The 13,269-nt window shown below is 49.8% G+C and overlaps 1 protein-coding gene across 4 annotated transcripts; it reads left to right on the plus strand.

Moving 5' to 3' along the window:
• Positions 1-501: 501 nt before the first annotated feature.
• ECSCR (endothelial cell surface expressed chemotaxis and apoptosis regulator) lies at positions 502-8,363 on the plus strand. Of its 4 annotated transcripts, XR_004349011.1 has the most exons (11): positions 502-641; positions 3,839-3,874; positions 4,123-4,173; positions 4,323-4,382; positions 5,364-5,411; positions 6,038-6,151; positions 6,536-6,634; positions 6,844-6,880; positions 7,753-7,849; positions 8,020-8,080; positions 8,159-8,363. XR_004349011.1 is itself a non-coding variant. In XM_032625038.1 (10 exons), exons 1-10 carry the CDS (start codon positions 581-583, stop codon positions 8,026-8,028), a joined length of 612 nt encoding a protein of 203 aa, XP_032480929.1. In that variant the 5' UTR covers positions 503-580; the 3' UTR covers positions 8,029-8,363. The 4 variants fall into 4 exon arrangements, 3 of the variants coding, with proteins under 3 accessions (XP_032480930.1, XP_032480929.1, XP_032480931.1); XM_032625038.1 differs by having other exon boundaries at positions 503-641; positions 8,020-8,363; XM_032625039.1 differs by lacking the exon at positions 3,839-3,874 and having other exon boundaries at positions 8,020-8,363.
• Positions 8,364-13,269: the final 4,906 nt, after the last annotated feature.

Raw genomic sequence — 13,269 nt, forward strand, 5'->3', positions numbered from 1 at the left:
GGGGAGGGCTGAGGGAGGGATGCTTAGAACGTGGTCCTCTTGTTTTGCTATTCAGAATAACAATAATGTTTGTAAGGTCTCCCTGAAAGATGTAAGGAGTCCCATCTGCATCCGGAGCCCTGAGGAGGGAGAGGCATGTAGAGGATTCAGTCTACAGAGGGTGGGCGGCCGGTGGGCCGAGATATAGGGCTCAATGAAACAGAGTTACACTCCAAGAAAACCTCCAGGTGGTGTACGGAGGGACCGATGGATCCCCACGGAGGGGAAGAGAGGGGGCACGGGGCCAGGTTGCCATCGCTGGCTTTTGGGCACAGGTCCTGGAGGAGACCACGGTGGCCCTAGCCCAGGCCACGAGGAGCCCCGGCGCAGGCGCGGCTGTTTCAGCCTTACATCCTCAACTGGGCTGCCGGGCTGAGCAGGGCCCCTGGAGCCAGTCCCAATCTGTTTCCTTCTATTCTTTGACAGGAAGCTCTGGAGAGTCAGCCCCCACCCCCATCCCGCCCCAGCACTCCCTCTCTCTTTTCCACTATGGACAGAGCCTCCGCACAGAGGCTGCCTGCCTGCCGCCAACCCAGCTGACATGGGGAGCGTCGGAGAAACGCAGCTGTGCTGGGCCATCCTGGGCTTCCTCCTGCTCCAAGGTAAGAGGCACCTGCCACTGTCCTTCAGCAGCTCCTCTCCTGCGGCCGGCAGTCCTGGGCGCCTGTCTCTCCTTCAGGACACACACCACACAGGCTCTGCATCCAGGGCTTCGCTCACCCGGAGGGAAATTCCAGAGCCTTTTTGTGAAGGGGACCACTTGGCTTGGGAGCTGGTCATTCCCAGGCAGCGGTAAAATAGAGGTATGGTTAGACTCTTTTGTGGGACATTTTCCAGGGTGAACTGGGGCCCCCGGAGAGGCTGGCCCCCTGAAATGTGGGAGGTGACTGTCTTGGTGTGAGGCTGAGGCTGGAAAGCTCCTTCCAGGGTGTCCTAGCACAAAACTGTCTGTACCTTGGCTTTACAGGTGATCTTTTTTCTTCTTTCATATGAGGAGTAACAACCTGGGATTTCCAAATATTGACTTTATGCTCAAATCACAGCAAGAGGGACTCAGGTTAGATACAAAGAACCATTTGCCAAAGAAGATGTACACATTTCATCTAGGAGGCCAGATGAAATGACCCCCAGAGGAAATGACTTGGGAACAACACCTCTCAGATAGAGCTCTGCTAGCTGATGAGTTGTGAAGCAGCTCATAAGGGGTCCTCTAATTAGGGAGCGGTTTCTGGGAAACATGAGAAATCCAGGAGATTCTGAATCACAGGGCAGAAACTTCCCTTCGGTCATCCCTTCCCCACCCCCACCTCACCCTCCACAGGTCCTCTGTGGAGGATTTATGAGCATGTGCTCAAAGCGGCAGAAGGGGGTTCAAGAGTATTTGGATGGGGAGGGAGGATGGCGGTTTCTTGGCGGTGGGTGAGAGGGCCCAAGTTCCCCAATGCTCTGTCTCCTGGAGAGGTCAGACATTTTTCTAAAAGCCCAAGGACTGGGGATAAAACTCTGATCGTCCCATTCCTATTCCCCTATCCCCTCCCGGGAGGATAGAGTCACACATCTGATCTGGGGCTGGGGGACTAGGCTATCGTAGAAACCTCAGAAATGGCAGAGGAGGAGATTAAAAGGTGAGACCCACAAGGGGACATTTTCACAAAGCTAGGCTTGTCCCAGCTTCCCTACCTGCCATCCTGTCCCAGCCAAGCCCCAGGGTTAGGAATGTCCTGAGTGATTCTACCTGAGCTACAATCACCCTTGAGTATCCTAGCCGCTCATCCCAGGATCTCACAGCCCTCGCTGTTTCCTTCTCTTGGTGGACTGGGGAATCTTTTTGAGGATATTCAGGCCCACAAAGAGACGTGACTGTGGAGACACAGATTCAGGGTAGACTTGAAACTTGGAGGATTGGAGAGAAGGGGGCAAAATTTTAAATGTTTAGAATTTCTTGAGCATGAACTGTCAGGCCCTGTGTTAAGTGCTTTATGTGCCTTTTCTTATCCTCACAATGACTTTTGGGCACTAAAATCACTTGCATTTTAAAGAAGAGAAAACTGAGGCCCAGGTCAGACAGTAAGTGACAGAGTCAGGGCTTGAACTCAAGACAGCCAGACTCCTAAATCTATGAGTTTAACTACTAAATTATGCTGCTGAGGAAAACAGTGTGGTGGTGGTGAAGAGGGGGAAGAGAGAGGCTGGCAGGGAGTGAAGCAAGTAGGGATTAGGGAGGGGAGACAGGAAAGTAAGATATCCCTGTGCCTAGTGGTCAGAGGCAGACCGGCCTATAGAAACAGATGCTCCCCAAGTCCCTCCTCTACTCACAGAGGAATCCACTGTTGACAAAGTGTTCCGGTAGGGGGAGGGGAGACAGGAGACAAAGAGAGAGCAGGCCACTGGGACTCAGAGCTTGTGACTTTGGAACTCCTTCTAAGACACTAGTTTTGCTTCTAGATAAACGCAGGAAGGCAGTGAACTGTGCCTTCCCACTAAAAACTAGTTATCACCTTATAGAACAAAGATGGTACCTTAGATATGCTTGATCAATAACTGATAGATTTTTTTTTTTAAGACATGCCTCAGATTGAAAAATGTTCACCCAGGGTGATTCCCCAGCTGGGAAGAGTTCTCTCTACGCTGGGGCACCTAGAGGTTTTAACTCCCCTCTTGACGGCCCCACCCAAGGAGGGAATGGGGCTATGAGAGATGGTGACCTGGAAAAACACAGCCCTGGCTTTGGGCAAGCTTGGGCTTGGAAGCAATTAATTCCACACTATCCAAGTGATAGCACCATGGAGGAAGGCAGTGGCTGAAGAAAATAAACTAGTGGGCTGCCCCAGGCTGGGCAGGTCCCTGGCTCTCAGCAGCCTCTGTTCACCGGGGCCTGGGCCCCCAGCCCAACTAGTGGAGGACGGGAACCCAGCTGGGCGGCTCCACTTCCCCACGTTGTTTTCCTTTCACATTGTTCACAGGTTTCAAGAATGATTTCATTGTGGAAAATGAGCAAACACAACCTGACCTTTCAGATCCCACACACACAGGGGACACGTATATGGACACACAGCACACATGCACATCTGCCTGGAGGTCCGCAGGCACACTCATGCACACACACAAAGGAGAACGAGGCCTTGTGACTGGGGCCTCCTGATAATTGCCTCTTCCCTGGGTTTGGCTAACAGTGACCATTTCTGAAGTAGCCTCTACCTGTTAGAGTAAACTGGTGGCTCGTTCTAGAATTTCCTTGCCTCCTGTATATACCTCAGAACTTGCTTCCTGTGTAGGCCCTTACCTCCAGCTGGAGGGGCAGAGAGACAGCCCAGGTACCAGCCCCAATCCCTCACCTCATCTTATTCACCACATCTTTCCATCCCCTTCCCTTGGGGCAAGACCAGGATGACAGTATTCACAGAAAAGGGGTGGCTCCATGGTACTGTAGTGAGAACATTAGCTAGAGAGCTGGAGTTCTGGGTCTTTGTCTAGACGTGGCAGGTCACTGGCCCTCTGTCCTTGGACGTATCACTACTTTGGAATAACATTCCCCTGCCCTTGTGTCAGGTTGGTATATAACCCATGTGGGACTGAAGAGACAGGAAAGGACTCTAGGACAATGAAGGATGAGGTGGTGGTGATGGTGTGATTGAGTCACAGTCTCAGAGGAAGCCAGCGCCGTGAGCTGGAGTCACATCCTCTAGCCTACTGCCAAGGGTGTCTGTCTTCTTGCGTGGGAGGCTGGAAGCCAAAAGGCCTGGGTTCTTCTCCGGGGAGGCTCACCAAGCTAGTCTACGTGTTCTGCTTTCTCTTGCAGGCCACAACTCCCAGCCTGCGACAACTAGCCCTCAGGGTAAGACCAAAGACACAGGGCCTACTCCAGCATTCTGGCCTGGGAGCTGAGGAAAAGTGGAAAGAGCTCCAGGAAAGAGTGCCTGTTTGGCACTAATCTTTCACATGCCTTGAGGGAGGAGAGAGATGACAGGTTGGGGTGTGGGGTGGGGGAGGAAGAAAGACTAGAAAACACCAGCTTAGCAAAGGAGAGAGGCAGATGGAGCAATAGGAGGCAGCGGACCCTCAGTCTCAGATGATCTGTTTCAGGAAACTTCAGCAGTCATAGTCCAACCACAGAGCCAACTTCCCCCCAGACAGGTGAGTGAGTGTGGTTGCCTAGGGGCCAAGCCCTGTCCCTTGCCCAGCCCTTTAGATCTGCTTGGAGCCCAAGGGTTCTTGGGTGGGCTAGGGAGTGTGGTGTCACCAAACCTGTCCCACCTCCAGCTGCCCTCCACTTGTACTTGCAGGAGACGGTCCTTCCACAGAGCCCAACTACTCCAGCCCTCTGTCCAGCACCAGCATCCCAGGTACTCTGCCACTCAGATTACAGATGCCATCCAGGGAGGGTCCAGCGAGGAGGCAGACACAGTTTCTGCTCTAAAGGACAATACAGATAAGTGGAGGACCAGACAAGCAAATAGGACCTCATATTGACAGTTACAAAGCAGGGTGAGAAGGGCCATGATGAGCGTAAGCCAAAGGTGCTATGGGAACCCGGGCAACATTAGCCACTTCAGACTTGGGGGCCAGACATCCCAGAGTGAGTGATCTCTGAAGCTGAGGCCCAAAAAGGAGTTAATCAGATGAAGACTGTGGGGTAGAGGGTGGTAGGGCATATCCCAGGGAGAGGGAACTGCAAAGGTAAAAGCCCAGAGGAACGGAAGGCAGATTTGGGGCTAAAGAGCTTCCCTGCGCACATGCTGGTTGAGGCCCTAAGCAAGCCACGCATGCTTCCTAATCTGAAGCAGCTCCAGAGAAGCCCTCACAGGTCTCCATGGAAGCCAGTAAACTCATGACTCTGAGTTCAAGCACCGTGGCCGGTCACCCCTGTCCTTGCTGGGACTGACTTGGTCCCAGCCACAGAAGCACACGTTAGGACTCCATGAGTACCTGGGACTGGGGCTGAAAAACCCTGAGTCATGTCTGACTGGGTTCCTTCTTCCCGCCTCGGGAAGCCCAGGTCCTGCCCCACAGTGAGGGTTCTCAAGGCCAGGATCCACACCAGTGGTACACTGCTCTGGGAGAGAAGTAGAGAGGCTTGGGGTTGGGGGAAAGTGGAGACAGGAACTGGTCTCAGTGAAGGTTAAAGGAGCCTGGACTCAGGACTGATAAAGACATAGAATGGGTAAGCCGAGGGTAGGAGAACCCAAAATGTTGGAAAGGGAGGCAGAAAAGGCAGGAAAGGGCTACACGCTTCTCAGGGCAGGTTGGCCTTCACCCAGCAGCATGGGAGAAAACTAGGAGGGGGTGGACACCCTCCATCTGGGCCCTCCTGTTTCATGGTGCAGGCACAGGTGTCCCAAGCAGCGGCAAGAGCAGTGACAGTACAAGCAGAGGTACGTCCTGTCTGTACTCACAGTGAAGAGCACCCTGACCCTTTCTCTCATCCCAGCCCTTGGCTCTGGGGCTTTTCTACACTTCCAGACTTATTTAGGAGTTGGGTGAGGATAAGGAAGCGGAATAGCAATCAGGCCTGCAGTAAATGTGTTGAAGCGGGGCAGAGATGGGCGACCATACCGTATTTAAGAGCACCAGAAACTTGTGCCCATTAACTGGCAGCCTGGCTTGTTAGGTCAGTGCCTGGGGACAAACATCTGATGCCCTTCCTTCCTTCCGCCTCAACCTTTGGCAAAACACAGATGGCTCCCCCTTGCCCGGTCTGGCTCCCTATCTCTGCAGCATAAATCCCTTTCCTCTGGACCCCACGGGTGTGGTGGGAAGAGCATAATGAGAGAAGTATCCTGAATTTACTGAAGTCCTCTGGAACTAGGAACACGAGCAACCAGCAATGCTCTTCACGTGATCTCACATCACCCAGTTCTGAAGGGTGGGAGGAAGTCATTTTGGTAGGGCATGAGTTCTCTCTGCAGTCCTCTAACTGGGGGAAGTGGGAGGGGACCAGCTTTCTCATATAGACCGCATCAGTCCCTTCGCTGATACCCCCATCCCTACTCCCTTTTAGACACCTCTCACAATGTTACGTCCAAATTACCCACCATGAATTTGAGGACGAGAGAAGACTCGACCATCCTGCCCAGCCCCACGTCAGAGACAGTGCTCACTGTGGCTGCATTCGGTGAGAGGGAGGAGAAGGTGGGGGGTGGCAGGGGACCTCACGCCTAAGCTGACTTGGACTGTAGCACTCAAGTTCAAATCTTGTCCATTTGGTTTAGGAGGGTTTGGCTGATGAGGAAGATGCTGGTGGGAAGGAGCCTCCACTGGCCCTCCCCTCCTCTCTTCTGGACTCCGATGGGCTCCATGTTCTTAAGGGAGGATGGGGCAGGGCTGTGGAGCCAGAAAAAGGAGGCTGAGAGCTCATTCATTCAACAGAGAAGGGGAATTAACTTTCCTCCCAGAGCCTGTCTACACAGCACTTAGCTGGGAAGGGAATTTGGACTCCTGTTGCCCTCTTCTGCCCTGTCCTCTGCTTCTCCTTCACCCCATCCTCTTCCCTATTCAGGTGTTATCAGCTTCATTGCCATCCTGGTGGTTGTGGTGATCGTCCTGGTCAGTGTGGTCAGTCTAAGGTTTAAGTGTCGGAAGAACAAGGAGTCTGAAGGTACATGCCCTGACCCTCAGGGCCCCCTTTGCCTCTCTTTGATGAGGGACCCAGAGCTAGATTCTGGAACTGACACCCAACCTGGAGTTGAGGGAAGGAATGGCACCACTAGGGGAAATGGGAGGGTCCACTGGGTGGGCTTTGAGGGGCAGCTTCGGCTTCTGAGTTACAGCCTGTGACCTCCAATCTGTGCCTTTGGATTTTTACAGATCCCCAGAAACCTGGGAGTTCGGGGCTTTCTGAAAGGTAAGACTGTCAGAGGTGTAAGGGAAGAATCATCTACTGACCTCTTACTCCCCCATTCCAAGAGGGACCAACACTTCCTGCCTTCACACACACACACACACACACACACACACACACACACACACACACACACACACAGAATCCTGACAGCCTCACCGAGACCAGGGCTCGGGCAGGTGATGGACTGGAACGCTTCAGCCCCAAGGCTAAGTCTCTATAACCCCTTCAAGAAAAGTGCAGGAATTCGGATTCTGATATACTCCTTAAACAAGAAGGTACTTATTTAAGGAACCACTTGTTGAACACCTTATATGTGCCAAGCACTATGGTACAAATTTTTGTAATATCTCAAATTCTTAGAGGAGTTCTTCAAGGCAGATATTACTGCATTTTACACATTAAAAAAATTAAGACTTAGGAGAGGTTGTAACTTGGTCAAGATCACACAAGTAGTAGGTAGTTTGCAAAACTAAGATTTTTTTTTTTTTTTTTGCGGTACACGGGCCTCTCACCGCTGTGGCCTCTCCCGCCGCGGAGCACAGGTTCCGGACATGCAGGCTCAGTGGCCATGGCTCACGGGCCTAGCCGCTCCACGGCATGCGGGATCCTCCTGGACCAGGGCACGAACCCGTGTCCCTTGACCAGGGCACGAACCCGTGTCCCTTGCATCGGCAGGTGGACTCTCAACCACTGCACCACCAGGGAAGCCCACAAAACTAAGATTTAAACACAAGTCTTTGAGGCTTCAAAGCCCACACTCATTTCATTATAGTCCACCACCAAAATAAAGGTTTCACAACCCCCCAGTTCCTTGACCCCCCATTGCCCTATGGCTCCTTCTGTCTATAGCCCATGTTCCCTTCCTTCCCCAGCTGCTCCACAGCCAATGGAGAGAAAGACAGCATCACCCTCATCTCCATGAAGAACATCAACATGAATAACAGCAAAGGATGCCCCTCAGCAGAGAAGGTGCATTTTTCCTGGTTCCTTCCTCCCTTCTCCCTCCTCCTCCTCCTTTCAAGCTCCACTTCCTTAACCAGAAAGGAGATACTTTCAAAGATCCAGGCTCTTCTCTCCTCTTCCCTACCCCACCACTCCCGGTTAACTTCATCCATCCTCATTTTGTATTTATTTTGCAGGTTCTTTAAAAGCAACCTTGGGTGCCTGTGGATCTGACGATGATGCAGCTTCCCTGTGATTGTAAGAAGGAAGGCGATGGGATGGGTAGAGGCAATAAACTAGATATAAGTTATTTTATTGTTTCATATCTACTCCCAGATCTAAAGGACATTAGCATTCCTCCAGATCTGGGAGCAAGCTGCCAGCATGAGAGACTCTTTCCCACAGGGACTGTCACCCTAGAAGCACAGCATCCTCCTCCCACCATCTCAAAGTCACAGGGAGGAGGAGTCTATAGGGCCAGAGCAAGGAAAATGACAGTGAATTGGTCCTTTCTATTTTGCATTAAAATTATTTTCTAGCCTGCAGTCTAATTTCTTTTAAGGTCTATGTTCCCATGGGTATTTCTTAACAGAGTGTTCTAGCAGCTCTGGGGCCTCCTTTTGTAGGTAAGGCATATGTGCAAGTTTCTACCCCCGTGGGCAGCTCTCTGAGAAACCTGGGAGGTGGAGAGAACTTTTTGTCAGGTCTGCCTTGTTTCACCTGGTTTATTAAGTAGTGACGAGGACTAACCACTCCAATAGAAGGGAGAGAAAAGGAGCTGTAAATAGTGATCATTGTCACCAGTAAAGAAGTTTTAAGTCTGGAGAGTGAGAACATGGGACGCACAACGCATTCTGATTAGAAAACTCCGGTGACAATGGGTTTCCCTGGTGGCGCAGTGGTTGAGAGTCCGCCTGCCAATTCAGGGGACACGGATTCGTGCCCCGGTCCAGGAAGATCCCACATGCCGTGGAGTGGCTAGGCCTGTGAGCCGTGGCCGCTGGGCCTGCACAGAGCCTGTGCTCCGCAACGGGAGAGGCCACAACAATGAGAGGCCCGTGTACCGCAGCAAAAAAGAAAAGAAAAGAAAAGAAAACTCTGGTGATGAGAGCTGAATAATATAAGGGCAAATGTCCTCTGCCTGCCCCAGGTAGACTTGCCTCATTTTGGTCCTAGCTGTGGGAATAGCACTGGGAAGGTTTGGAGCGAGGATAGATCTGTGACTTCGTAAACCCAAATCCACTCCCTTTGCCCCACACAACAATGATTTTTGTGTCCAAGACACAGAGTGATGTCTTACAAACACTGTAAACTTGTTTCAAGAGAATAAGAATGCAGTTACCTTAGTCATCTCTACCATGACACTGGTTTGCGAATGAATCTTGGTTGTGGAGAGTCAATGGAATAGTCATCTGGGTATGTCTGCATGGAGTGCTACAGGCATCTGGTTGATGGCGGTTTAGAACATAGATTACCCATTCTGAAGGAACCATATGCTATTTTTTTCTGGATTTAGACTCTGCAAGGAGAGAGAATGCTTAGAACAGAAAGTTTCACTCTACTTGTCTCAGTGAAACTATTAAAGTGGCCTGAAGAAACCTACTTAATTCTAAAATCGTCTAGGGCAGAGGATTTTATAACCTGCTCACGTCTGTAACTCCTATGTGGTACACTGTGCTCAGCACATCAGAGGTCATGACAACTGGATCTTGAGTGCAGGAAATCTAGTCAAAAGGCTGGGCTCTGCCACAGACTTGTAGCTTGATTTTGGCGAAATCATCCCAATCTCTGAGCCTATTTTCTTACTTTTAAAATGAGGTACCTGGCCTTCACTATCTTTTTGGGTTCTTATATTTTACAGTTCTATAAACTCTAGATGTAAGAAAAAATGAACACAATCTTTTAAGTAGAGATCACTCTGGGTGGGAGCCAGAGACAAGTCTTGGGTGACTCTGGGACTTAGATTCTCTGGACTTAGATTTTCCTGCACGTTCACGTGTATTAATGTGGAACAATGATCCCAACCTGGCCCTGTCTCTCTCACAGGCTACTTGGTAGGTAAAATGGAATAGTAAACGTGGAGACACTTGGGAAGTAGAAGTACTAGCTGGCAATTGCAGCAGACAACATGGAGTACCACCACCCAGGTTCCACTTCAGGATCAAGACCCTTGATCTTGAATTGCTGGGAGTGTTGGCTGCTGAGGGCTCATAGCTGACTGATGACCAGTTGATGGGGTGGGGAGGTAGGGATGAAGACCTGGACCCCTTGCCTCAATTTCTCCCTCTGCTTAATCCTGCTTCCCTTATCCCTCACAACTGTAGCTCCAGGAGCACTCACCAATAAACCTTCAGCATGCAGATCTCAGAGACTCTATTTCCTGGAGTACCCAACCTATGACAGCAAGACTATAGCATTTTAAAAAATAATTCAGATATATTTTATTTAAGCCACAATGCAAAAAACATATGACTTCCAAGCTAGTTCCAGCACAAAAATCCATCACTGGGACAGAACTCTGCAGGTGACCTAACAATGTCTAGAAGTTCTGGATTCTGTTTGAATTGTTATTGTCATTCTGACTGCCCTGGGTACTTAGTTCAGCTGCTTATCATGCTGGACTAATTAGGTCAAGGACATGGACTTCATTCTAAGTAAGTTTACGTCTTCAGTATAAGGCTACAAACTTCCCCCTGACTCTGGACAGTGTCCTGCAAATATGAGCTGTTAGTCCTAAGGTATTTATGTATGGGAGAGATGGGGTGAACTTGTATTAATATGAGATTGAAAGGCTTTTACCCTGAAACTGACATTGCAATACCACATTAGCCATGTTGATTTTCCTGTTGCCAAGTAACTACCCTCTGGGAAGGGGTTGAGGATGAATTCGCTTAATGCTGAATTCCGCTCTCTAGTAAATTATATTAGACGGGGTTCGGCTGGAGGATCCTACTACTTATGTAAATACAAGACCCCACCTCTGACAGGAAATCCAAGTATATATAGCCTTTCTCTGCAGCTTCCCTGAGACCACATCTCTTCCTTTATGTCTAGACAACAGGATGGTGGCCATTTAGAAGACAGCTTCCTCCCTATTCTAACACAGAACTAAAGGGCCCCAAAGCAGGAACGGGTGGCAGGCGTGGGCTGGTTGCTGTGTGTTCTTCCCTTGCTTCTCCCCTCATCCTATGTGGGGGGGTGCAACCAACAAGCCAGCTCAGGAGCACAGGCCCAGTTGAATAGAGGGATCATTTACTCAGTATCTTTCTTCCAGGGCTGGATGGGGCAGCAACTCAATCATATAGGGCACATGGCAAACCTCAGTATCACCAGAAAAAATTCACTACAGTTCAACAAGTTTTTCTAAAAGTGAGAAGAGAAAACTGATAGAAATTCGAGGCTGGCTCTAGGTAAAATGGTTTAGCAGGTAAAGAGTCACTGCAGGGTCCCCAGCCTAGGTCTAGAACACAGTTTCCCAAAGCCAGGCTAGTACTACTCAATTCTATTTGAATCTGCTGGAAAACATTGCTCAGCAGTTTCCCCTGGGTCTGTGGATGTCCTTTCTTACCTCTTTGAACTTCTTTCTGCACCTACCTTCCTCTCTTTGAGAACTGCCAAGTTCTTGTCCTTTATTTCCTTCCCAGGTGCTCTCCCTCTTCCTGCTGATTGCTTTCCCCTGGCACCTCTATCTGGAGGCTGTTGAGCCCACAGCTTCCTCTTTTACCAAACACAGAGATTGAATTTGACAGTGGGAATTATTTTTGTTGCGTGGTTGGCATGCTTAAGCAAAAACTGGCACAAAAGTGTTCTAAGTGTTGAGGTTTGGAGTTCTAAGTTAGTCCTGGTGATATAGTCATAGAAAAATTCATCCAGAGGTGTTAACTGAGGTGTAAATGAGCTCTAGGATATTTGTGCATGGCAACACCTGAGAAGGTTGCAAGCTAAACCATTGTTTACTGATCTAGGAGTAAATGAACCATCTAGAAGAGGAGGAAGTGAGGTTTCAGAGGATGATGGGAAAGGTTGTTGAGGTACCAGACATTTTCAAGAGGCCCCAGCTTCCCAAATCTTGTCCAGCATTCTTGAACCTGGACTCTACTCCTAAGTAGCCCCATAATTTGTAGCACCCCTTCTCAATCCAATTTCCCCTACAATGCTCTAGTACCCCCACTCTCAACCAGATACCTCTGACTTCATGGTACTCTGACATCTTCAAGTACCTCCAGACCTTAGCCCTATACCCCTGGACTTCAAGACATATTCCACCTTCCCCTGTACATCTTCTAGATCAGTCTGTCTAGCCTCCCTAAACCAAATACACTTCCTTCTTTTATTCAACCACCTAAAGGATGTCCCTGATCAGACCCCTTGTCTGAAGAGCACAAGTGGCTTCTTCAGGACCCAGCCTTCTGGGAACACAGTGATGCTCATATATCCCAGGGCCATGACTGCAGGGAAGGGATGGAACTGCATGCTACTGAAGGCATTCACCCTTTCAGTTTGTGTCTAGGGCTGTACATCTCCCCACTTCACTCCAACTACCTAAATAACTCTTGGTTGATATCATAATTGACATAACTGATTTGGTCTTCCTGAGTAAGATCTCAATGAATTCCAGGTAATTTTTTATTTGGGGATGTACATGATCATTTCTCACTTTTGCAGACCTGATTTTTGGCCATCCTAATTCACCTGCAGGGATGAGTCAGTGACACCGGACCTATCCACCTATGAAGAATTCCTTTTATTCTTTGCTAGGCCCCATACAAACCTGGGTGGGGAAAAGCAGGAATATTTCTTCATTTCCTTTTTACTAATCTCCTAGGGCCTGGTCCTTCAGAAAAGAAGGGAATGGGCCAAGGAAATGAATGGGGTGGAGGAAAGGAGAAAAGTCTCGGAGGGGCCCTGGAGTAGGATGGGATGAATGAAGGATAAGGAGCAGCAAAGATAGGGGATCTAATGCCAGCTCCAATATCTGCCTTCTTCTTCTTTCTCTACCCCTGACTCCTATCGGTCCCTCTAATGAAGCTATGCCAGAGGAGACGCCCTCTAACCACATATATCTCTCACTTGCTTATTTTCTTGGTTCTCCCTAGGGTTAGGTTCGACATCACCAGAACCTGTCCAGGACCGAACATACACTTTGCACAGAACAGGCATCAGCTATATTTAAAAAGGACATCCCTGAGAATAAAAATAGTCATAACGCCACCCTCTAGCCCATAGTTTGCAATGCCTTTCCCAGGATGGATCTCATTGCGTCTCCCTGAACGTCCGAAGTGTTAGGCGGGGCCAAAGCCACTATCCCCACCCTACAAATGAGGAAAAGCGCGGCCCGCTGTGGCCACAGTTGCAGACTGTGAGCCGCTAGCCATAAAGCAGTCAACTGGCAGCAAGGGTCGCGCCCCTTCACACCACTGCATCTGCGACCCCTGGCGCGATCCCTG

The sequence above is a fragment of the Phocoena sinus genome, chromosome 3 (assembly GCF_008692025.1).
Source record: "Phocoena sinus isolate mPhoSin1 chromosome 3, mPhoSin1.pri, whole genome shotgun sequence".
Lineage (NCBI taxonomy): Eukaryota > Metazoa > Chordata > Mammalia > Artiodactyla > Phocoenidae > Phocoena > Phocoena sinus.